Source organism: Pezoporus flaviventris, unplaced genomic scaffold (genome assembly GCF_033815535.1).
Source record: "Pezoporus flaviventris isolate CSIRO_AGI_PZ_B2104156 unplaced genomic scaffold, CSIRO_AGI_Pfla_v1 ptg000031l, whole genome shotgun sequence".
Taxonomy (NCBI): Eukaryota; Metazoa; Chordata; class Aves; order Psittaciformes; family Psittacidae; genus Pezoporus; species Pezoporus flaviventris.
The window spans coordinates 33141030-33167125 of record NW_026892579.1 but is presented as its reverse complement, the minus strand read 5'-3'; the positions used below and the strand labels follow the sequence as shown (position 1 = coordinate 33167125).

General features: G+C 40.3%; 1 protein-coding gene across 1 annotated transcript in view; it reads right to left on the bottom strand.

The window, feature by feature from the left end:
* Positions 1-26096, bottom strand: part of CSMD1 (CUB and Sushi multiple domains 1) — a 1163462-nt gene that overhangs the window by 117129 nt on the left and 1020237 nt on the right. Inside the window, exons 41-42 of the mRNA XM_061460659.1 lie at positions 22881-23090; positions 7637-7825 (exon numbers count right to left, since the gene is read on the bottom strand). Coding sequence (XP_061316643.1) covers positions 7637-7825; positions 22881-23090 — 399 coding nt within the window. The remainder of the gene's footprint in view (positions 1-7636; positions 7826-22880; positions 23091-26096) is intronic.

The window sequence follows — 26096 nt, the reverse complement described above, 5'->3', positions numbered from 1 at the left end:
TATCCGATAACAGTAAATCAGGTGTCTAAAGATATCAGACTATGATTATACAGAACATAGAAGTGGGAAAATTTTAATGCCAGCAGACAAAAAAAATATGCTTTATGTTTCTGAGAGAAACCTTTGCAATGATAATTCCCTTTGTCTATATTAGAAGCTTGAAATGGTACTGAACATTTCTCTAATGCTATTATGAATTCAAGGGAATCATGGAATACAGGAAAGATATGGAACGGGAAAAGGCTACCCAAGGAAGCTGTAAATGCTCCACCCCTGGCAGGGTTCAAGGCCAGGCTGGATGGGGCTTGGAGCAACCTGGTCTAGTGGGAGGTGTTCCTGCCCATGGCAGAGGGTTGAAACCAGATGATTTTAAGGGCCTTTCCAACCTAAACCGTTCTATGATTACACAAAAAATCAAGAGCTTTCTTACAGGCTAGGATAACAAAACAGAATGGCTGTGATATTGATACCATTTCTTATCAAGTAAGGAAGCTAGATTATTTCTCAAAGCTGCATAACATAATGGTTACATTCCTTATCCATCTTCTCAGTTTAATTTTAATTTATACACTTTATTCTTCTCATTTCTGATTTACTACTACAAAAAGGATCCCAAAAGTATGTGCTGTAAGAGACCAGCAGTTCAGTGTTCCATGTTTATCTTTTTAAGGTATCAACAGGATCCAAAATGCCAATAGTTTAATAACACAAAATAGTAGTAAGAATGATATGTAACTAGAAAAACCTATATTACTAACACTACAACATATAATGAACCAAAAAAATATACAGCGAATGTTAAAACCATTTCCAAAAAGAACAAAGATTATAACTTGTCTAGAAATCTAAGACTCTAGATTTCTAAGATCATATACAAAATAATGTGTTTTCCCACTGATAAAAACTTCCAGTTGCATCTCAGACATTAATGTTTGTTAAAATTAGTTTCAATTAGTAAATTCAAAGGATAAGAGAGAGAATACAGGTTTGATATCTTAAATATCTTTAGGAGTACAAAGAGTGTAGGTATGCATTAATGGCAATAGAAAAAAAACCAACATATACTCTCTTATCTTTTTTATGTCCTGTAAAGTATTTTCTTTTTCTGTTCTTACGCACGATAATAAGGCAAGTTGTAGCTGACTGGCCGAAAATATGGTAATGAGTTTTAAAAACCTGTATCATCAGACAGCAAGATTTAGGACTAAATACATTAATATTATGATTTATTATAGCAAGTTGTATTCATACCTGTTTTATAAAGACTGCACAGAAGTTATTTTATCAAGCAATTATCCCATATATTCCATTTGATCTTCAGATTATTTTCTTTCACAATTTTTGAAAGTGGCATTATTATTTTCTGGACTTACCTGATATTATGCTTGTAACTCTAACTGTTCTTTCCACCCTCGAATTGTATTGTATATAAAACATATGTTAGTAATATTCTATCATCATCCTTTACACTTTTATAACCCTCTTTAAGGATATTGCAAAACTTTACTGCATGTTTAACATGAGCAAAAAATATTTCATACTTGCTTATAGTACAGTTTTATCATGAAAAACACTGGTTTTGGGTATGGTTGTGTCCTGGGTTCAGCAGTAGCAGTCATGTTTCCCCTCCTTGGTAGCTGGTGCAGTGCAGTGTTTTGACTTTCGGCTCGGGAACAGAGCTGATAGCGATGTTTTGGTTTGGCCAAGGACTTTGTGAGCCTCATGCTCTGCCAGGGAGGAGGGGAAGCCAGGAGGAAGCAGAGACAGGTCACCTGACCCAAACTGACCAAAGAGGTATTCCATACCACAGCACGTCATGCCCAGGATGTAACTGGGAGTTACCCGGAAGGGCTGGGAGACTGCAGGGTTGGAGGAGGTATCGGTCGGTGCTTGGTCGGGGCTGGGGGGGCAAGTTATCGGTCAGCTGGTGGTGAGGTGTTGTATTCTCTTCCCTTGTTATTTCCTTTATCATTATTATCATTGGTGGTAGCAGTAGTGATTTGTGTTATACCTTAGTTACTAAACTGTTCTTATCTCAATCTGTGGGAGTTGCATTCTTTTCGATTCTCCTCTCCGTCCCTCTGGGAGTAGGGGGAGGGAAAGAAGGGGGGGAGTGAGTGAACAAGTTACCTGACTGGGTTTAAACCACGACAGTTCGTTTTTTTTTTCCAAAATAGTCATAAAATTGAATCCACAACCATCACCTTTCAGGGTTTTTTTTAGAACTTAAAATTAATTATTTATTAATTTGTCCTGGGTTCACCAACTAATAAGAAAGAAACGCAAGCTTTCTTGGGTGCTGTGGGGTTCTGGAGAATGCACATCCCAAATTACAGTTCGATTGTAAGCCCTCTCTATCATGTGACCCAGAAGAAGAATGATTTTAAATGGGGCCCTGAGCAACAACAAGCCTTTGAGCAAATTAAACGCGAGATAGTTCATGCAGTAGCCCTTGGACCAGTCCAGACCGGGCCAGATGTAAAAAATGTACTGTACACTGCAGCTGGGGAGAACGGTCCTACCTGGAGCCTCTGGCAGAAAGCTCCAGGGGAGACTCGAGGTCGACCCCTCGGCTTTTGGAGTCGGGGATATAAAGGATCTGAGGCCAGCTATACCCCAACTGAGAAAGAGATACTGGCAGCCTATGAAGGGGTCCGAGCTGCTTCGGAAGTGATGGGCACTGAAGCACAGCTCCTTCTGGCACCCCGGTTGCCTGTGCTGGGCTGGATGTTCAAAGGCAGGGTCTCCTCTACACATCATGCAACTGATGCTACTGGAGTAAATGGGCTGCACTAATTGCACAACGAACTCGAATAGGAAATCTCAGTCGTCCAGGCATTCTAGAAGTCATCATGGACTGGCCAGAGGGCAAAGATTTCGGAATGTCACCAGAGGAGGAGGTGGTGCATGCTGAAGAGGCCCCACCATATAATAAAATGTCAGACAGTGAAAAGCAGTATGCCTTGTTTACTGATGGCTCTTGCCGTATTGTGGGAAAGCATCGGAGATGGAAGGCAGCTGTACGGAGTCCTGGATGACAAGTTGCAGAAACTGCTGAAGGAGAGGGTGAATCGAGTCAGTTTGCCGAGGTGAAAGCCATCCAGCTGGCCCTGGACATTGCTGAACGAGAAAAATGGCCAGTACTTTACCTCTATACTGACTCATGGATCATGGCAAATGCCCTGTGGGGGTGGTTGAAGCAATGGAAGCAGAGCAACTGGCAACGCAGAGGTAAACCCATCTGGGCTGCTGCACTGTGGAAAGATATTGCTGCCCAGGTGCAGAACCTGGTGGTGAAGGTACGTCATGTAGATGCCCATGTACCCAAGAGTCGGGCCACTGAGGAACACCAGAACAACCAACAAGTGGATAAAGCTGCTAAGATTGAAGTGGCTCAGATGGACTTAGATTGGCAACACAAAGGTGAATTATTTTTGGCCTGGAGGGCCCATGACACTTCAGGCCATCAGGGCAGAGATGCAACATATAGATGGGCTCGTGATCAAGGGGTGGACTTAACAATGGACACTATTGCCCAGGTTATTCATGAGTGTGAAACATGTGCTGCAATTAAACAGGCCAAGTGGTTAAAGCCTCTTTGGTATGGAGGATGATGGTTGAAGTATAAATATGGGGAAGCCTGGCAGATTGACTATATCACAGTGCCGACAACCCGCCAAGGCAAGCGCCATGTGCTTACCATGGTGGAAGCAACCACCGGGTGGCTGGAAACATACGCTGTGTCCCATGCCACTGCCCGGAACACTATCCTGGGCCTTGAGAAACAGATTTTGTGGCGACACGGCACCCCAGAGAGAACTGAGTCAGACAATGGGACTCATTTCCAAAATAACCTTATAGATATTTGGGCCAAAGAGCATGGCATTGAGTGGGTATATCACATCCCCTACCACGCACCAGCCTCTGGGAAAATTGAACGGTACAATGGGCTGTTAAAAACTACACTGAGAGCAATGGGTGGGGGAACATTCAAGCATTGGGATACACATTTACCAAAGGCCACGTGGTTGGTCAACACCAGAGGATCTCTCAACAGGGCTGGCCCAACCCAGTCAGAACTTTTACATATTGTAGAGGGGGACAAAGTTCCCGTGGTGCATATGAAGAATTTGCTGGGGAAGACAGTCTGGGTTATTCCTGCTTCAGGTAAAGGCAAACCCACTCGTGGGATTGCTTTTGCTCAGGGACCTGGATATACTTGGTGGGTAATGCGGGAAGATGGGGAAGTACAGTGTATACCTCAAGGGGATTTGATTTTAGGGGAAAACACCCAGTGAATTTAATTGTATGCTGTTGCCTGCTGTGTAATACTTTTATAGCTCATCGACTAGATGTCTCCAGGTCACCAACAACTAGCCCTGACTTCCCTCCAACCATCATCCCAACAGAGAATGAACTTTGATAGAACCGGATGAGTTCCACAGTAAAGGAACGACCAGCATCAGCAGGCAACGATCCAATATTGCACACAGCCTTTCCTGCCCTGAAAGATTGTTACAAGAGATGGAACCTGACATCATGGACCGAATGGACTCAGCAGCATTATAGGGATTGGTCCATGCACTAAGAAAATGATCTTTTTCTCTTGGTCTGTGTGTATATGGATGTATATATGTGGGAGAGCAATGGTGTATTAAAAATGTGGGATCTGAGCATGACGTGAATGGTATGGAATAAGGGGTGGATAATGTCCTGGGTTCAGCAGTAGCAGTCATGTTTATCCTTCGTGGTAGCTGGTGCAGTGCTGTGTTTTGACTTCCAGCCTGGGAACAGTGTTGGTGAAACCGATGTTTTTGGTTGTTGCTAAGTGATGTTTACCCTGACCAAGGACTTTGTGAGGCTTATGCTCTGCCAGGGAGGAGGGGAAGCCGTGAGGAAGCAGAGACGGGACGCCTGACCCAGACTAGCCAAAGAGGTATTCCATACCACAGCACGTCATGCCCGGAGTGGGGGGTGACTGGGAGTTACCCGGAAGGACACGGGCTTCCCGGTGGGACTCGTTTCTTGGCTGGTGGCATCGTATTCTCTTCCCTTGTTACTTTCCCTTATCATTGTTGTCGTTGGTGGTAGCAGTGGTGATTTGTGTTGTACATTGGTTGCTGGACTGTTCTTGTCTCAACCCGTAGGAGGTGCACTCTTTCGATCCTCCTCCCCATTCCTCCGGGAGCGGGGAAGGGGAGATCCCGGGGTGGGGGGGAGCTCGATTGTTGTCAGCTGAGCACCACTCACTGGGAGTGAGTGAACAAGTTGCCTGACTGGGTTTAAACCACAACAAATTTGTGTAATATATGGAAAGATTTTGTAAAGTTCTAGAATTTTAAATCAAATGTCAGAGTTACAGTTCACGTTCAATGTAAGGACTTACGTGTGTAGAATGGACCTTGAAAAAAGAAAAAAAAAAAATCATTATGAGCTACAACCAATCACTGACAAAGATGTGATGCATTATCACATCTTGTGCCTTTAAGGAAAGCATTATTCTGCTCTTACAAAGAACTACATTCTCTCATGGTGCTCCACTCTTTTTCTTTTGGGAGGTATGGTTTTGTAAGAGATGCCTGTATTGCCTAGAAGTATGGACCAATACCAACTATAGTTTCCCAAAATACTTTCTTTTTTTTTTTTGTAACATATTCTTCTCCCTGAAAGAGAATTTAATTGTCCACAATAGTTTTTAAACTGTTTGCATAAATTACTTCTTACTATATTTTTGTATTTTTGAAAATGTGCAAACTCTCTTCCAGGTGTACTGATGCAGATTAAAACAAACAAGCAAAGAAACAAACAAAACACCACACACACACGAAAAAAAAAAACAACTAAGAAAAAAATGGAAGACATGAGAGCAGCCAAAACTTGATAGCCATTTCACAGAAAAAAAGTACTCGATTGTAGAGAAGTTACACATAATATATAACATGCAATAAACTCTGTTCTATAATTCAAAAATAAAACTCAATACTTTAATTTGCTCAAATAGGTACTACTTCCTACTGCTGAAATCAAAGAACATGGTGTTGCTCATTCCCAATGACAAATGTTCTCTCCAGACAATGTTTTCTCCCTTCGGCTAGTAGGGCATGTTTATGTCTTACTCCTGAAGGCTGTCAGAGTTCTATAATGTCTGTGCAATAATGTGATAAAATACAGTTTAAATTGAAATGCAAAAGGACTTAATAATTCTTAGTTTAATAATTCCAATAACAATACAAATAGTATTTTTAAACTAACAAGAACTGGGCTTTTGCAATTGGTTTTATACTTTAACAAGTCTGAAATAGACAAAAATTTGTTTTAAAACCTTCATCCAGAAAACTCATTTTAAACTTTATTTCTTCTTTGTAAGCCCTCTGCACTCCAAGAGATACACAATACTTTCAACCTTTCCTACATATTCACTTTACTAGATTTATGAACAATTTATGGTAATTTGCATTAAATATTATGGGACTAGAACTTAAATTTTATGGATTCTTGTAACATCGGTTTTACAAGACAATGTAAGGAAATAATACAAATGTCCCTTCCCAAGTACATGTACGAAACACATGCTCATGCTGCAGAACAATATATTTAAGCTGTCAGGAGAATGCCTGTCTCAGAAATAATTAAAAAAAAATAATTAAAGTTATTACTCACAGTACTAAAATCTTAATTTGGTAAGAAACAAACTGAAGTGCTGAAGCAAACCTGTAGTACATCTAGTGTAATTATTGCTTCCGACAATACTCAAATCCTGATGTCACACAGAAGAATCCAAAGTAGAAAACACTGCGTTAATCTGTCCCACTGGAAAAAATATTTCTAACCTCTAGTAGTTTGTCCTGAAGAAGAATGACTGACCTTTCTCTGACAGTTTTTTCACCACTCATACTTGTAGCTCAGTTAAATCTCATTTGAACTCCTCACAGCCTTCACAGCCTTTTCTCATTTGACTAACCTAAATGCTATTGGGTGTTTTGTGTAGGGAAGCATCTGTCCCATCTTTCAGGATTGCTGTCAAATATATTGAACACACATTCTGCAGTAAACACTTGTGGCACCATTAGCCTCTTGTTATGATGGAAATAATTTATTTCAATCTATTTTTTATCTTCTTAGCTGTTTGATTACCTAGGACACCATTTCTAGACACTGTCTGCCTAGTTTTGACATAATATCCCACACAAGACTTTGTCAAAGTTTCTAAAGGTCTAAAGGAACATCAGGAATTTCATTTTTACACTTGTATTTTCTGGATAAAAGTCCAAGTAAAAGCTTTACAACAGAAAATTCTGTATGTTACATTGTACACTGCTCCCTTTGCCCCAAAATCAGAAAAAAAAAAGGAAAAAAGAAATCACATGGAGTTTAAAATAATTTCTGGCAATATCATAAATTCTCATAATCAATGCAAGTGACAGATGTTAATATGAACAATAAATCACTGCTAAGGAACATGATCCATAAAATATTTATGATTTATAAAAGGACATATTATTCTGACTTCAGCAGTTTACACTACAGATTAGAATACAGGTACAGTTCTTCAGCAAAATACTGTGTGACACAAACAAGTAAACAAAAATCAGGAAGTATTGTGAGATCTGAAGTAAAGGAAGTACCAGAAAGTTACCTTCGCATCTGGGGAAATGATAGTTCCAATTTCTGTTGATTCCATGTTGGCATGTGAGAACAGGCTGACCCCTCAAAACATATCCAGGATAGCATTCAAATGATACTGACTGCCCCACACTGTAATCTGAGTTGACTATATAGCCATTCAAAAAAGGAGGAGGATCAGGGCAGTTTTGTAACTCGTAAGCTGGAAGAGAACAGAAGTATTTTTTTACTGCTTAGGCAGCTCTCATCACAGGAAGTAAAATAAATTCTGTAACACGTTTCGTAACAGGTAGACACTGGAGTGCCAAACTCCAGTTAAAAAGTGATTAACACATAACAGGAAATAAATTATCAATTAGGACCATCCCAATCTTGATAAAAAAATGAAAAAAATAGCACTACAAACAAAACAGAAAAAATAAAAATGTGGAATTGAATGAATTGCCATCTACAACAGAAATTTAGAATTAAGCTTTTAGTGCAGGGCACGAAGATTGAGTATTGTGGTTTAGTAATTTATGTTGAAGCTTCAGATTAGAATATTATATAAATTATTGTTTATTCTTACATACACTTCCAGGTTCAGAGCTAATACCTAAGATCTAAGAAGTAGCAGTTTCACAACAGAATAACATCTTTTAACCAAAATACACAGAATGAATTTATTTAATAAGATGGATTACTTATTAGTATGTCACTAAATTTCTTAAGTCTGAAAAAGCTGCACACAGTAATATTAATAATTTACTAATTGACGAAATTTAATAGGTAGCCACTTTTCTGCTAAGATTCTTAAGATGTAAAATTATCACAGAATTTTTAAAATATCTTTTTTCCTATCCTGATATACGAGAAATATGTAATTAATTCCAACTAAAAAATAGAAAAAATATTTAGTTTTTTTTTCCATGATGCCTGAAATTAAATTGTATTTTCTAAAAATGCATATTTATTGAATTACCATGGTCACAATTTCCAAAATGTGAACAAAATTTTGATTTTATTAATATGCAAGTATATTTACACACTAAACATTTAATAAGAACTTGAAACAATTTCTTTTTCTGACAATGTGCATATACTGTTCATCTGCAGTGTCATCTACTAGGAATGGATGAAACCACACTACAGTAAAAAATGCAGTTTTGCAGCACTATGAGCATGACATAGAAAAACAAGCATTTCAAAATGAGGATACACATATAAATTACTGTGGTGCCTTAGATTTATGTGGCTGGCAGTATTCCAGCTTGCTCATTCCCTGCATAGTACAATGACTTCAACAATAAATCAGCACACAACTATCACAGAAAATGTTTGTGTTTTCACATTTAAACTATATGGTAAGTATTCTAGTAAGGTATAACAAAGTAATTCATTCATTAAAATTTTATGAAATACAAGATTTTCACAATCTGTTAGTTTTTTAAACATAAATCAAGCTGTACAAAATCAACTGACAAAAAAAAGAGAAAAGAATTAATGAGACTATAAAGTCATGGAGAGTAAGAAAGATCTAGAAAAGTTTACCAAGGAAAAGGTTCCTTCTAGGTATATGGCCATACAAAAACCAAACCAAAACAAACCAAAACAAAAATTACTCATCATATTTAATGTTAGGGTTTATGTTTTTAAAGACCTTAATTCATACAAAATAGTGTGATAGAAATTCAGAGGGAACTTTCATTAATAACCTTTACTAAGATACAAAGATCATTTAAAACTACATGTTTCTATATTGAAGCTGTATTTCCTTAGAATATTTAAATGATAAATAGTTCCACAGGAATCAAAAAAGAAAGTTTTATAAAAAGGTTATGTAGAATCATTCACAAACAACTTCACACAGAGAAGTTGGAGAGAGCAAGTAACTGCAGTTTAAGAAATAATTACTGAGAAGGTGAATGCTTCACTTTCTGTAAGCATTCTGTCTACAGTCATGAAATATTTCTCTCAGAATATAAGAAAGTTCAAGTAAGAGCAGTAATACCAGTGTGCTTTATATTAACATGTGCCATTAAGTCCAAGCTCTAAAAATACAGCAAGAGATGAAGAACATATTCTTGAACAACATTTTTTTTTTTCAAAGCTGATCATTACAATATGGATGTATTCACCCTAGAAATATATACTTGCTATTTTTTATTAGGTTATTTAAGCAAGCTATTTCAACAAGATTAAGCTAAACATATAACTTAGGTGTTCTTAAGTGATTACTTAAAATGAAGTTTGTACTTAATTGCTTCACTGAAATATAGCTACCATGATGAAATTTTTTAGTCATTGCTGATTACAGTCATGCTACAAAATACATAGATTTATTTTAAAAAGGCATTCTTCTTTCCCCTCCTTTGTTCAGTGAATCCAGATACCCGTGGCTGTAACAGTGCAAAGCTGGAAGAGATGTTGATGTACCAGAAATACCTGAAATCCTCCCCAAGTCAGACTCCCCTTCTCTCAAATAACAAAAAAACTAAGAAAAGAATACCAAAACTTAAAAGTCAGAATGAATTGCTAATGGAAAGGAAATAAAAAAGCTTTATTCTACCTTAATTATGGTCCATTAAAATTTTCTGCTGAATCTACTAATGGCTCATTAATTTTTAATGCTATTATTAGTACTGCTATCATTATTCATACAGTACTACTACAGATAATATCATTATTATCAACATCTTTATACAAAATAGAGTACTAGAAAGATTATCTAAGAGTTCAGGACATTAATATTAATATATTAAATTATATTTAAAAGCTACTTAGCAAATCATATTAAAAATAAAACAGAAGATCATTCTGGAGGGTCAGAGGATCTCAGATTTATTTGACAAGGTGCAGCACTACCTTGCCCAATAGTTACAGTGACAATGTTTTGGAATAACAACAGTAAGAACTGGAACTTTAAAACTTTGATTACACAACCTTTTGAGGAGATGAATAGGCATGAAAAATATCCTTCTTCATTGCTTAACATTTTGCAACATGGTATACATAGGTTACATTTTAAATATAATATGGTCTCAGATTTCTTAAGCTAGTCTTAAAAATTGAAGAAAAAAAAAATCTCACTGCTCTACATGTGAATAAAACACAAGAATAGCTGAGTTGCAATAGGAAATCCCAAAAGAACATCAACATCTCTCTGCCCCCCTAATTTGTACAACATTCCTTAAAGTCCTCTGGATTGTTAATGAAAAAAAAACTCAAACCAACCCAACCTTCTAGCTACTGTTTATTCAGAGATGCATATGCTTTTCTCCTTTTGTATGACAGGGTTCTGGTACTTTTTTTAGTAAGAACAGAACCTCTGCCTAAAGTAGATTATCATAAGTTTGAAGGTCAGTCAGTCAGAGGTGAAAGTACTTGCTTTCACAGAGCAGAGCACAGGCTGTTTTTGGCGTTTCTTGTTGTGTTTGGGTTTTTTTTTAAGTGTAAAATGTGCAGATACTCTCTGTATGTGACTTCTGATATAAATCCTATAGATGACTCGTAAAGTATTGTAACTCTAAGTCAGGTGCTCCATCTGACTGTGATAACATGATTTACAGGACACGCAGGAAATATGCTTTACAGTTTTAATATAAATATTATTTATACATGTGGGGTTTTGATATACACAGCGACTATACCTGATTTAAAAGAGCAATTTACTGTTCAGTCACCACTATCAAATATTATCCACAAATCCTGATGTCATACCTCAAAAAGAAAGTTGTTTTTATGAGTGTCATGCCCAAAGCCTTGTTTGGTACTGAGCTTTAAAAAATGATATACTGTTTCACAGCAGAAAAAAAAAAACAAAAAACCACCCTCTAGTGAGAGGCTGAAGTGAAGCCCAGTGTAAAGTAAATCTGAGAAAAACATTTAATTCCAATGCCAGCAGCAGTCAAATACTTGAATTTTAAAATTATCTCATACTGACAGTCGGCATTTCTTCGTGTAGTATATTTTCCACTATTAAGAAGGTAAAACACCAAAGTAATATAACTGATCACCCACTATCCTGTTTTAAATTCACATGTATTTTCCTTCTTACATTAACACTAGGGTGACATTGCCTTTGCAAGTGCCACATACATCTGTAACACTTCAACATAGAAATAATTCCTTTACAGAAGAATTGTATTAGCAGAGAGTTGAAAATACAAATACTTGTATGTTAGGAAAACTCACAATTAAGGTTGCTTAGACCTTTCATTTAGTCTTACGTCACCTTCCTCCAATATCATGCTGTGTATAACTGTACTCAAGAACAAATTCTACTTCTCAGTCCAGACTAGAACTAGCATGGGTTCACCCTTTTCTGCCAAGCAGCTTTCCAGCCTCTCTTCCCCAGGTGTGTAACATTGCAGGGAGTTCTTGTGGCCCAAATGCAGGACCTGGTACATTGCCTTGTTGAACTTCTTACCACTGGCCACAGCCCACTGATCCAGCTTGTTGAGATCCCTCTGCAGAGCCTTCCTATCCTTCAGCAGATCAACTCTCCCCCCCAGCTTGGTATCGTCCACAGATTTACTGAGGGTGCACTCAATCTCCTCATCCAGATCATCAATGATCATCAATGAAGATATGAAACAATACTGGCCCTAACACCAAGCCCTGAGGGACATCACTAGTGACTGGTCACCAACTAGAAGTGATGCCATTTACCCCCAGTTTTTGGGCTCAGCCATCCAGCCAGTTTCCAACCCAACGAAGAATACACCTATCCAGGCCATGAGCATCCAGTTTCTCTAGAACACTGTGGGAGACAGTGTCAACTTGTACTAAATACACAATGTTCACAGCCCTTCACTCATCAACCAGGTGAGTCACCTTATTGTAGAAGGAGATGAGATTGTTCAAGCAGGACCTGCCCTTCATGAACCCATGCTGACTGGGCTTGATCCTCCCATTTTCCTGCACTTGCTTTATGATCACACTTGGATCATCTGCTCCATGACATTCCCCAGCACTGAGGTCAGCCTGACAGACCTGTAGTTTCCTACATCCTTCCTGCCCTTTTTGTAGAGAGGTGTCATGTTGGCCAACCTCCAATCCTCTGGGACCTGTCTGCTAAGCCAGGACTGCTAATAAATTGTGAAGAGTGGCTTGGCATGCTCCTCTGCTAGCTCCTTCAGCACCTCTGGGTGTAACCCATCCAGCTCTATAGACTTGTGCATGTTTAAGTGGAGCAGGAAGTTTCTTCCTGAATTACAGGGACTTCAATCAGCTCCCCATCTCTGCTATCCAACTCAGGGAACTGGGTACCCTGAGGATGCCTAGTGTGACTATTAAAGATTGAGGCAAAGGTAGCATTAGGTACCTCAGCCTTTTACTCATCCTCAGTCACTAGGTTTCTCCCAGTAGAGGATGGAGGTTCTCCTTGGTCCTCCTTTTATTGCTAATATATTTGTAAAAGTACTTTTTACTATTTTTTCTGGCAGTGGACAGTTTTAGTTCCATCTGTGCCTTCGCCTTTCTAACTTTTTCCCTATATAACTTAACATCGTTGTACTTTTCACGGGGTGATAGTCCCTTGTTTCACAGGTGATAAATTCTCTTTTTCTTTTTTTTTTTTTTTCCTGAGTTCAAGCAGTAGCTCCCTGTCCAGCCAGGCTGGTCTTCCCCAGCTGTTTGATTTTTGGAACATAGTGACCACCTGCTCCTGCACCTTAAGGATATCATTCTTGAAGAGTGTCCAGCCTTCCTGGACCCTTTAGTCCTTCAATAATGTCTCCTAAGGAATTCTGCTAACCAGCATTCTGAACAGGCCATACTCAGCTCTACGGAAGTCTAAGGTGAAGGTTTTGTTGACCTTCCTGACTTCTCCAAAGACTGAAAATTCAATCATTTTGTGATTGCTTTGCCCATGACAGCCTCCAACCATCACATCACCCACCAGTCCTTCTCAGTTTGCAAACACCAAATCTAGACAGGCATCTCCCCTAGTTGGCTCACTAACCAGCTGGGTTAGGCAGTTATCTTCCACATCTTCCAAGAACCTCCTTGTTTCTTCTCTGCTCTACTCTACTACCAGCAGACATCTGGCAAGTTGAAGTCCCCCACAAGAACATGGGCAAGCAATCTTGAAACTTCTCCCAGTTGTTTGAAAAACACTTTATTCATAGCTTCATTCTGTCTAGGTGGTCTATAAGAGATTCCTACCAGGATATCAATTTGGTTGGCCTTCCCCCTGATCTTCACCCACAAACATTCTGCCTTTCCACTCACAACACTAGTTCAAGGGAGTTGATGCACTCCCTGACATACAATGCAAACCCCGCTACCTCTTTTTCCTTGCCTTTCCCTTCTGAAGAGCCTGTAGTGATCCAGTGCAGCACTCCAATGATGTGAATTGTTCTACCACATTTCTGTGATGGCAATTATGTCATGACTTCTCTTGTCACTAAAGGCCTTGATAAAAATGCTCTCTCCATCTTTCAAACAAAGTCTACAATACCAGGTTGGAAGGGACCTCAAGGATCATCTAGTTCTATCTTTCTTGGCAAAGCACAGTCTAGACAAGACCCTGTCCAACCGAACCTTGAAAATGTCCAATGTTGGAGAGTCCACCACTTCCCCAGGGTGATTATTGCAACAGCTGATTGTTCTCACTGTGAAAAATTTTCAAGAGAAGAGTCTGGACTAGATTTTTGGCAAAAGCTAGAAAAGCTATAGTTCAAAAGAATGTACCTAATGAAGCTGTACTTCCACTTAATCCTAAAGTGACAGATTTCTTCATTTCAGCTTTTGTACATCTAGGGAAAGATTTGTCAAGCTAGTAACCTTTATTTGTCAGGTTTTGGACAACACCTGGCCTGATAACATATGCTATACTTTCTCACAAGACCTTTTCAAGAATTGACTCAGAAACTCCATCATAATTGTCTTTTTGCTGAAAAAAGGTCATCAGATTAACATGCTCACATCATGTGGTGTGTGTGCATGAGTGTGCTTGTGGGAGAAAGGGAGTGCAATTAGAATGTTTTTCTGTTTTCTGGAACATGCTGCTCTCCCAGTACAACAGGTTATGATTCTTACCTCATACTCAGCTATACACTATACTGAAATTCAGAACAGACAGAACATCCTTTTAGAGTTCCAGTAATGGGATTCCCCCAGTAATGGGAGTCAGTAGGGCTTGTTTGAGGGAAGCAGATAAAATAGTACAAATAAAACATTTTATCTGCTTCCCTCAAAGAAGCCCTAGTCCTAAAGGGAAAGCTATGTGGAAAAAAGATGTCCCAGAAACACTGAAAGTCTGTGGTAACAGTAAATAATATAGCCAGGGATTAAAAACCACAAATGCATCTTAACAGCCATTAGACTGTGTTCTTCTGTGTACTAAATGATGTTATGAATCTCTGAGAGTCCATAAACACTATTTATTTATTCTGACTAGCATATATTTTTGAGTCATTATAGCTGTATGCAGAGTATCCTGAGCCTGTAATTAGCTAACTTGGCTTGTCAATCAAACTGTGGGACTATTCTTCTTCCCCTCAGACCTAGTGTGCACAGGCTGTTTACATCTCAGATACCGAGATTTGACAGATGTGACTGTCTCAAAACCTCAAGATGATTACCAGTCAAACGCAGTTTAAAAATGTTCATCTAAGTACTTCTGGTTGCTTCCTGCCTTTGCTGCTTTTCGTAAGTAGCAAAAACACAGCAGTGAGAACAAAAGCAATCCCTTCTCAATGCCTTTTTTGTTTCTTTCTTTGTTTTTAATTAAAAAGTACAATATTTATTTCAACAACAGAAAAAGTGGAATTAAAATTAATGTTGCTATTTTAAAAATCAGGCACTTCTAAAGTCCTCTCATTATCTTACAAATAAATAATAGTGTTATCTAATTAAATTTATCTTAACTGTTTCAGATAGTTCAACAGGTAACTGGTATTAATTTCCTTCTTGCCACAGGTGAAATTAAAGGTTTTTCCAACACATACAAATCCAGCAACTCAGTCTGATCAGAACCGAATACATACCATTACTTACATATTGCAATTGGAAGGCTGAAGTGATAAGAAAACATGAAAACATCAGAGCATAAAACAACAAGCAGCTGGCCAGCAACAGTACTGAGAGCTGCAGGGTTCTGCTAAGCAGACAAAGCTTTTTCCTGCATTCAGAAATACCTAGGTGATTTAGGTTATATATTCAAATGCTGTGTTATAAGAATTCACAGGATAATGCTTTAGAATCAGCACTAGCTGCTTGGAAGCATGGGAAGCAAATACTTCCCTTTTCTCAATGCGCATACACTTTTCTTCCTCCCAAGAATAATGTGCCCAGAGTACAATCCCAGCCTATATTAAGCTTCAATCTTGTAAGTACTTTTCGGCCTTCAGCAAGTCAGTAGAAAAACTGAGAAAAAGCTTTATTAATTCTATCATTCACTATACAATATTCATATTGTTTGCTTTCCCCTGAGATGAGGAGGTATCAAAAAGCCTTATCCTTCATAAAATGCTAAGATCCCTAGAAAACTTAATTTTTTATGCTATGGAAGTTTGTTTGAATAAGCATACCTATTAACAATCTCCCTTTAGCTTTAGGCTGGTATTTTTATAAGAAGGCATCTACCTTGCAAAGAAAGTGTGCTACGTTAATGCCACGACTTGCATTCTAGCGAGTATCGGAAAAAGCAGTCCTTGAATTGAACCAAGTTTAGCACCATTCAGTAAAAGGACAAATTTAATCTTAAATCCATTTTAATGTAAATTTAATGGATTAAGCCATGCAGTTGTGTGGGCACTTCCCAATACAGAATCATACAATAGTTAGGGCTGGAAAGGACCTTAAGATCATCCAGTTCTAACTCTCCTGTCATGGGCAGGGAAACCTCACACTAAACCATATCACCCAAGGCTCTGTCCAACCTGGCCTTGAACACTGCCAGGGATGGTGCATTCACAGCTTCCCTGGTCAAACCATTTCAGTGCCTCACCACCCTTATATCCAACCTAAACTTCCCCTATTTAAGTTTTAACCCGTTAACCCTTGTCCTATCACCACAGTCCCTAATGAAGAGTCCCTCTCCAGCATCCTTATAAGCCCCTTTCAGATACTGGAAGACTGCTAGGAGGTCTCCATGCAGCCTGCTCTTCTCCAGGATGAACAGCCCCAACTTTCTCAGCCTGTCTTCATACGGGAGGTGCTCCAGTCCCATGGTCATCCTCGTGGACCTCCTCTGGACTTGGTCCAATAGTTCCATGTCCTTTATGTTGAGGACACCAGAACTGCACACAATACTCCAAGTGAGGTCTCACAGGGCAGAGTAGAGGGGCAGGATCACCTCCTGGTCACGCTCCTTCTGATGCAGACCAGGATATGGTTGGCTTTCTGGGCTGTGAGCGCACACTGCCAGTTCATGTTAAGTTTCTCATCAATCAACACCTGTAAGTCCTCTGCAGGGCTACTTTGAATCTCTTCTTTGCCCAACCTATAGTTGTGCCTGGGATTGCTTCGATCCAGGTGCAGAACCTTGCACTTGGTGTGGTCAAACTTCATAAGGCTGGCATCAGTCCAATGCATAAGCGTGTCAAGGTCCCTCTGGATGGCATTCCTTCCCTCCAGCATATCTACTGAACCACACAGCTTGGTGTCATTGGCAAACTTGCTGAGGGAGCACTCAATCCCACTGTTCATGACACCGACAAAGATGTTGAACAAGACTGGTCCCAACACATTGTCCTAGTCTGTCTTTTATTCGCAAAGTACCTATAGAATCCCTTCCTGTTATCTTTCACATCCTTAGCCAAGTTTAATTTTAACTGGGCCTTAGATTTCCTAACCTGGTCCCTAGCTTGCCAGACAACATTCATGTATTTTTCCCAGGCCTCCTGTCCTTGCTTCTACCTTTTATAAGCCTCCTTTTCCATTTGAATTTTTCTCAGTAGCTCCTTATCCATCCAAGGAGGTCTCCTGGCCCTCCTGCTGCACTTCCTTTTAGTTGGGATGCAACACTCCTGAGCTTGTAGCAGGTGATATGCAACACATTCATTAAGAAACTAGAATGGGTTTGGTGATTGTGAGTGCAACTATGGACTCTTTTTGCCTACTCAACTTTTCTCAGATAGTCTTTTCGTCAATTCTCCAGGATAAAGGGGAGGACCTAAAAAGAGCTAGGAGGATTAGTCAGGTTAATAAATGGTTAAAAGGGTCATAGTCAGGGGTTTGGGTGTCTTGAACATGGGACCCAAGTTTGTAGGTCAGGTCTAGTGGGGGCTGGTGGAGCTGGTCTGGTAAAGAAGGGAAAGAACAGTTTTGGTAGGAGGCTTGCCAGACTGGTCAAGGAGGCTTTAAACTAGATATTTTGGGGGAGGGGGCATCATTCCATCCCAACACACCCAGTCAGTTGCCAGCACCTATAATAAATGCTCGGAGCAATGTAGAGATATCCTCGCCACTCCAGCCAACGAGCTGGCTTCATTTGGAGCTCACCTCAGATGCCTCTATACAAATGCCTGTAGCATGGGGAACAAACAAGAGGAATTAGAGATGTGTGCACGTCTACGGGGGTATGACATAATAGGCATTGCAGAAACATGGTGGGATGGCTCCTATGACTGGAGTGTTGGAATGGAAGGTTACAGGCTCTTTAGAAAAGACAGGGCAGCAGGCAGGGAGAGGGAGTTGCTATTTATGTTAGGGATAGGCTGGAGTGTGTGGTGGTCTGTCTAGGGACAGGTGATCAGTTAACAGAGAGTTTGTGGGTCAGGGTTAAAGGGAAAACAGCTATGGGAGACATTACTGTGGGGATCTGTTACAGACTGCTTGTTCAAGGAGAACCTGCAGATGAAGCACTCTATAGACAGATAGGAAAAGCCTCACGCTCGCAGGCCCTTGTTCTCATGGGTGACTTCAACCACCCTGACATCTGTTGGAAGGACCGTACACACCGGCACAAGCAATCCAGGAGGTTCCTTGATTGTGTGGAAGACAACTTCCTTCTGCAAGGAATAGAGGAGCCGACAAGGAGAGGTGCCATGCTTGACCTCATGCTCACCAACAGGGAAGGGCTCATTGGAAATGTGACGCTCCAGGGCAGCCTTGGATGCAGTGATCATGAGATGGTTGAATTTTCGATCCTCAGGACAGTGAGAAGAGCGTGCAGCAAGTTCACTGCCCTGGACTTCAAAAGAGCAGACTCTGACCTCTTCAGGAACCTGCTTAGTAAGGTTCCATGGGATATAGCCCTAGAGGGAGCGGGGTCCAAGACTGTGGGTTGATATTCAAGGACCACCTGCTACAAGCTCAGGGGTGTTGCATCCCAACTAGAAGGAAGTGCAGCAGGAGGGCCAGGAGACCTCCATGGATGGGAGATGCTGAGGAAATTTCAAATGAAAAAAAGAGGCTTATAAAAAGTGGAAGCAAGGACAGGCAGCCTGGGAAGAGTACAGGGATGTTGTCTGTCAAGCTAGGGACCAGGTTAGGAAATCTAAGGCCCAGTTAAAATTAAACTTGGCTAGGGATGTTAAGGATAACAGGAAGGGATTCTACAGGTACATAGCAAATAGAAAACAGACAAGGGAGAACATAGCCCCCCTCAGGAAGCTCTTGGGCGAACTAGCTACACAGGATTTGGAGAGGGCTGAGGTTCTGAATGACTTCTTTGCCTCAGTCTTCACTGGCAAAGGCTGCACTGGCTCTGACCGCACCACCCAAGTCTTGGAAGGCAGACGCAGGGACTGTGAGAATGAAGACCTTGGACCCACTGTAGGAGAGAAACTGGTTCGAGACCATCTTAAAAATCTGAACGTGCACAAGTCCATGTGTCCTGATGAAATCCATCTGCAGGTCCTGAAGGAGCTGAAGTTGCTAAGCTGTTGGCCATCATATTTGAAAAATCATCGCAGTCAGGTGAAGTTCCCGATGACTGGAAAAAGGGAAATATAACCCCCATTTTCAAGAAGGGGAAAATGGATGACCCGGGGAACTACAGACCAGTCGGTCTCATCTCTGTGCCTGGTGAAATCTTGGAGCAGATTCTCCTGGAAGGCATGCTGAGGCACATGAAAAACAACAAGGTGCTTGGTAACAGCCAGCATGGCTTCACTAAGGGGAAATCCTGCCTGACCGATTTGGTGGCCTTCTATGATGGGGCTACAGAACTGATGGACAGGGGTAGAGCAGCTGATGTTATCTACCTGGACTTGTGTAAAGCGTTCGACACTGTCCCACATGACACCCTTGTCTCTAAATTGGAGAGGCATCAATTTGATGGAAGGACCATTCCGTCGATAAAGAACTGGGTGGATGGCTTCATGCAAAGAGTTGTGGTCAATGGCTCAATGTCCAGCTGGAGACCAGTAACGAGTGGTGTCCCGCAGGGATCGGTGTTGGGACTGGTCTTGTTCAACATCTTTGTCGCTGACATGGACAGTGGGATTGAGTGCACCCTCAGCAATTTTGCCGATGACACCAAGCTGTGTGGTCCAGTTGATATGATGGAGGGAAGGAATGCCACCCAGAGGGACCTTGACACTCTTGTGAAGTGGGTTGATGCCAACCTCATGAAGTTTAACTAAAAAGGACATGGAACTGTTGGACCAAGTCCAGAGAAGGGCCACGAGGATGATCAGGGGACTGGAGCACCTCCCATATGAAGATAGGTTGAGAAAGGTGGGACTGTTCAGCCTGGAGAAGAGAAGGCTGCGTGGAGACCTCCTAGCAGCCTTCCAGTATCTGAAGGGGGCCTATAGGGATGCTGGGGAGGGACTCTTCATTAGGGACTGCAGTGATAGGACAAATGGGTTAAAACTTAAACTGGGGAAGTTTAGGTTGGATATAAGGAGGAAATTCTTTCCTGTTAGGGTGGTGAGGCACTGGAATAGGTTGCCCAGGGAGGCTGTGAATGCTCCATCCCTATCAGTGCTCAAGACCAGGTTCGACAAATCCTTGGGTGATATGATTTAGCGTAAGGTGTCCCTGCCCATGGCAGGGGGTTGGAACTAGATGATCTTAAGGTCCTTTCCAACCCTAACTATTCTATGATTCTATGATTCTATGACTGGGTTTTTTTGGTGTAGCAACTGTTAGGTTTACCTGGCCAGGAGCATGGATGTATTCAGTAACTTGCTTTGTCAGCAAGTGAATAAACAAAGGCTGTTTAGGGTCTTTTTAATGTATATTGCCATATATCTACTGTCCTGGGTTCAGCAGTAGCAGTCATGTTTTTCCTTTGTGGTAGCTGGTGCAGTGCTGTGTTTTGACTTCCAGCCTGGGAACAGTGTTGGTGAAGCTGATGTTTTCAGTTGTTGCTAAGTGATGTTTACCCTGACCAAGGACTTTGTGTGTGAGCCTCATGCTCTGCCAGGGAGGAGGGGAAGCCAGGAGGAAGCAGAGACAGGACACCTGACCCAAACTGACCAAAGAGCTATTCCATACCACACCACGTCATGCCCAGGATGTAACTGGGAGTTAGCCGGAAGGGCTGGGAGACTGCAGGGTTGGAGGAGGTATCGGTCGGTGCTTGGTTGGGCTGAGGGGGGCAAGTTATCGGTCGGCTGGTGCTGAGGTGTTGTATTCTCTTCCCTTGTTATTTCCTTTATCATTATTACCATTGGTGGTAGCCGTAGTGATTTGTGTTATACCTTAGTTACTAAACTGTTCTTATCTCAACCTGTGGGAGTTGCATTCTTTTCGATTCTCCTCTCTGTCCCTCCGGGAGCAGGGGGAGGGCAACAAAAGGGGGGAAGTGAGCGAACGAATTACCTGACTGGGTTTAAACCACGACAATCTACATAATATGGATACAGTTTCTGTTTACCACCACCTGGGCACTACATTCGTATAAGCAGACACAAAAATGATTAAGGCTTTTCTGCATTATCTTACTTTATTTGCACTTCAAAGCCCTTGTAACAAAATACAGAAGTTTTATGTCAGGGTAAAATGTGATTAGGCTTTATGCATTTATGTTCCTGAGACTGCAAGATTTCAGAGAACTCGGATATGTCTGAACTTACCTTGTCCTGAGGTGGTCTTTCTCCATTTTAACAATTGCTAGCAGGCAAGTGACTACTGTCTAACATGTTTTAGGTTATGCTCTGCAACTACAATGCATGCTAAAGGCCTGTCAAGCCCTGGAAGTCACTGCTTAACTGTCAATAGTCTTTTATAGTAACTGAAGCTGGGGAAAACAACTTGGAAAGTTTGGCTGGGAACCAGCAAGAAAGAAGATGATTGTTGTAAGAAAAATGCAAAACTAAGTAACTGAAGTGGAACTCAAGACTGAAAAGGAAAAAATACCTATTATGAACATCATATGTTCCCCAGCAAAGAGCCTGTGATGCTGATGGTTGCCTCTCCAGTTCTACATGAAAAAAACAGAAGCTGGTGATGTTAGGCTCCATAGGAGCACCAGGAAGGTGATCAAAATACAAAAAAAATGAGGTAGACTGGAGGAAGGTAACAATTTCAACTACATCGCTTATGATTTTCTTCTGTGTTAACTGACTTGGACAACTTTACTGACTAAAAAGAAATTCTCAGCTTTCGATATACGATATGCTTCCTTTTCCCCACAGAAGATTTTGCATGTGACACCCATGCCAACTTCTCATACTTTATCTCCCTCTCACATTTGTATCACATGAATAGCAGTTAGGCAAGACACAGTGTGTATTAAAATGAGTTGTGACAAGGTATATTCCAATTGGGTAGCCAACAAGCCAAACCGCATTAGTATCTATGGAGTAATGCCGTACCTTTCCTCTCAATAGGGCACCATTTCAGGACTCTCTCATCCATGTTACTAATATTGCTTTCTCATATATTTCTAGGAACTGCGAAATTTGACAGAAATTTGCCAATGCTTTCAAAATTGTATAACAGAAGTATATCAAGAAGTATGACAGTCAGACATCACAACAGCCTAAGTCCTGTCATCCAAGCAAATTAGGCTAAGATTGATTTGACATATGACTTACCAAAAGGCAAACAAAATTTCTAACAGAGAACAAAGGAGAAGAAAAAATAAACAAGATGGTGAATATTAGCAGTATAGTCCAGTAACAGTACACCTTAATGGGATAGAAAGGGCTATCAACTTTGCGATATTTGGCAAAGGACATCACTTTAGCCTCAGGTTTTTATGTCAGTAAAATACAGACTCCGATTCAACACAATTTCAGTTGAAAAAAAGGTTCAACACATGGATTAACAGATTTTAAAATGCTATTTCCTGTATGTGCAGTATTTTTAAAAATTAAACTTTTTTATTTTTCCTATTTAACCACAAAGTTCATGTGATGGTTCCTACTTACCTTGGTATGTCAGCTTAAATCCTTGCCTGTTTTCTGAGTGGTCACTGTAAAAATGGACAAGTGTTTCATGAGTAGTACTAAGCAACGGTGATGGAAGTTCCATTCCACTAAACTGTCCAATCATAGAGCTGGTATGGTAAGGTCCATTCTGAATTTCAAGGAAATCATGATTTGCTTCGGTAGAGAAATTCAGAAATTGAATGTGCGCACCTGCAGCATTGAGAAAGAAAGAAAAAATCAGATCCTTTAAGGTCCCTTCCAACACAAACCAGTCTTTGATTCTATGCTGCTTAAAGCGAGAGCATGCAAATTAAAAAAAAAAAAATAAGCTATAGGCACTATAGTTATACTTTAGTCACCATTCAAAGTGGAATGCTTAAATTAATAAAATAGCCACCAAATATTGCAAGAGTTGGAGCTTCTAATTTTTTGGTACCTAATAAATATCACAACCACCCTTGAAGGGACCAATTAAAGGAAGTCATAAAGTCAACAAACAGATAGTTATCAGGTTTGTAAGCCAGCCAACAGAAACACTCAAGGGAGGCGCACATCACAAATCCTGCTGTGCCATGGCATGGTCAGGACTCAAGAGAACTACTGCAGCTGAGCCAGGTCTCTTACAGAAGCTCAGGATCAGCGTCACTGACTGATCACTAACAGAGTGACCTTTCAAAGGCAGAAGTTCACATACCTAACTTAAACAGGGGAAGTTTAGATCTGATGTAAGGAGGAAGTTCTTTACTGTAAGGGTGGTGGGCACTGGAATGGGTTGTGCCCAGGGAAGTTGTGAATGCTCCAACCCTGGCAGTGCTCAAGGCCAGGTTGGACAGAGACTTGGGTGACATGGTTTAGCGTGAAGTGTCCCTGCCTATGGCAGGGGGGTTGGAACTAGATGATCTTAAGGTCCTTTCCAACCCTAACTATTCTATGATTCTATGATTCTATTTATTCTACCTTGTTTTTCCTGACACATCACCCATATTTGCCTCCTCTTCCCTCCAGCTTGGACCACTGTGTCTTTAAAGCCATTCTACTCTGTATGCAGTTCTGTAAAATGAACTGAACTCCAGGCTGGTGACAGGTATTTTACTCAGGATCATTGACCACAAACCCTCTCTGGAAGTCAGGCAGCTGAACTAGGCCATTCTCACAAAATGAAAGGGAGAGAGACGACTCCCAAAATGTTGAACAGTTGGAATTGTAAACCTAATCCCATGAGAAGAGCTGTTTTTAAGTTCTGGAACTACTTCAGTGGACTAAGGACTTGGAATTCAGGCTTCTCAAACTATATGTACATATAATATCAAAAGAGGGATAGGGGGTGGACCCCTGGTTTGAAAGCCAAGAAGTACCAAGTAACTTTCAACTGCACTGCTTGGGCCTAACTTCACTCTGCTAGACTATGAAGAATTAGCTGGAACGGAATAAAACAGAAATACTGAATGAGGTAACAAAGCAATGTAAAATATTCAACGAATTAACTCTCTGCTTTAAATTCTTATTTAGCAGTAGAATGAATTTGTCATTCCAGAAGAGTACTTTATAGATTAATCATCAGGGCAAGTCATTAACTCAGTACTGCTCTACAGCTTATTTCTTTGCCTCTGTGGTTTGATATTCCTTGTGTATAAGGGACTTCATGGTTTTTGTTTGTTGGTTTTTTTTTTGCTTTTTTTTGTTTTATTTTAGTTTTTTGTTTTTTTTTCCTTTACAGGAGGAACTAAAAAAGTTACCAAATAAAGTAGTTGTTACAGAGCACTCATAACAATAGCGGATAGACTCTAGTTACTTCTCTGACCTATGCAGAGTGCAAGATATAAAAACAAGTATTTCAGATGCTGAATAAGAAAAATTATTCCAATGCTATAAATAAGTGAGGCACACATAGAACATATTGAAGTCTCCGTAACAGCCATCTCTTGCATGATGTTATCATCTTGTATGATGTATACAGTTAGTCTGACTTGAGTGAAGTCGCTCATTTTACAATGCTCTCAGGACTTAAGATGAAGTAGGAGACCAAGCAGCTTGGAAACATCTTGACTTCAGTATCAGCATTTAGTGATCCTCACCAGTATCAGCATTTAGTGAGTATGCTGGATATAAACAGCATAGAAATTCTAAAGAATTAAGCAGCCATTTGATATAATACTTAAGTTACTAAAGTGACAAGCCGATCATTGTAAATGACATATTTACATAGACCCCAAATAGGTGTTTAGGTATTTAAGCAATATTAGTCTACTGTTCTGAAATAGTCTCTGCTGAGCGCAGAGTATCTTTAAAATTGAATCATCCATATTTAATTACTGAGAAGGAATTTATACAACTAGTTGTAAATATTCAGCATAGAAAAAAATTGCATTTTGAAAGTAAAAACTAGATTTATCAGTTACTTAGAAAAATGTAAATGTCTAAAATAACCACATTTTAAACACAAACATAAACATGTATTTTTCCTAAAGGTTTTTAAAAGACATTAATTTCAATTAGAAGACTATCCTAGGTTCATCAGTAGCAGTAATTTTTCTCAGTCTTAGTAGCTGGTGCAGTGCTGTGGTTTTGATTTTCAGTCTGGGAACAACACTGATAACACCAGTGTTTTTAGTTGACCAAGGACTTTCTGAGTCTCATGCTCTGCCAGGGAGGAGGGGAAGCCGGGAGGAAGCAGAAACAGGACACCTGACCAAAACTAGCCAAAGGGTATTCCATGCCACAGGACACCATGCCCACTATATAAAGTGGGTGCAGTTACCCAGAAGGGCTAGATCACTGCTGGGTTGGGCTGGGTATCTGTCGGCAGGTGGTGAACGGTCGTATTCTCTTCCCTTGTTGATTCCCTCATCATTATTATTATTGGTGGTAGCAGTAGTGATTTGTGTTATACCTTAGTTACTAAACTGCTCTTATCTCAACCTGATTCTCCTTCCCATCCCTCCGGGAGAGAGGGTAGGAAGCCGGGGGGTGGGGAGTGAGCGAGTGTTCTCATTGCCGGCTGGGGTTAAACCACCACATGAATGCAAATGGAAAGCATGGAAAAGAAATTCATTTACAGAGATGGGTACAGTGAATTTCATAATGACGTTTTAAAATTGTTTTTCTTATTTGGCTATTAGCATTGAATTCACGGTACAGGGCATACTGTTTCACAGCAAGAAAACTTATTCCTTTCTTATTTCCAATAATGATAGAAGGCTGTGTTTTATACTTGCA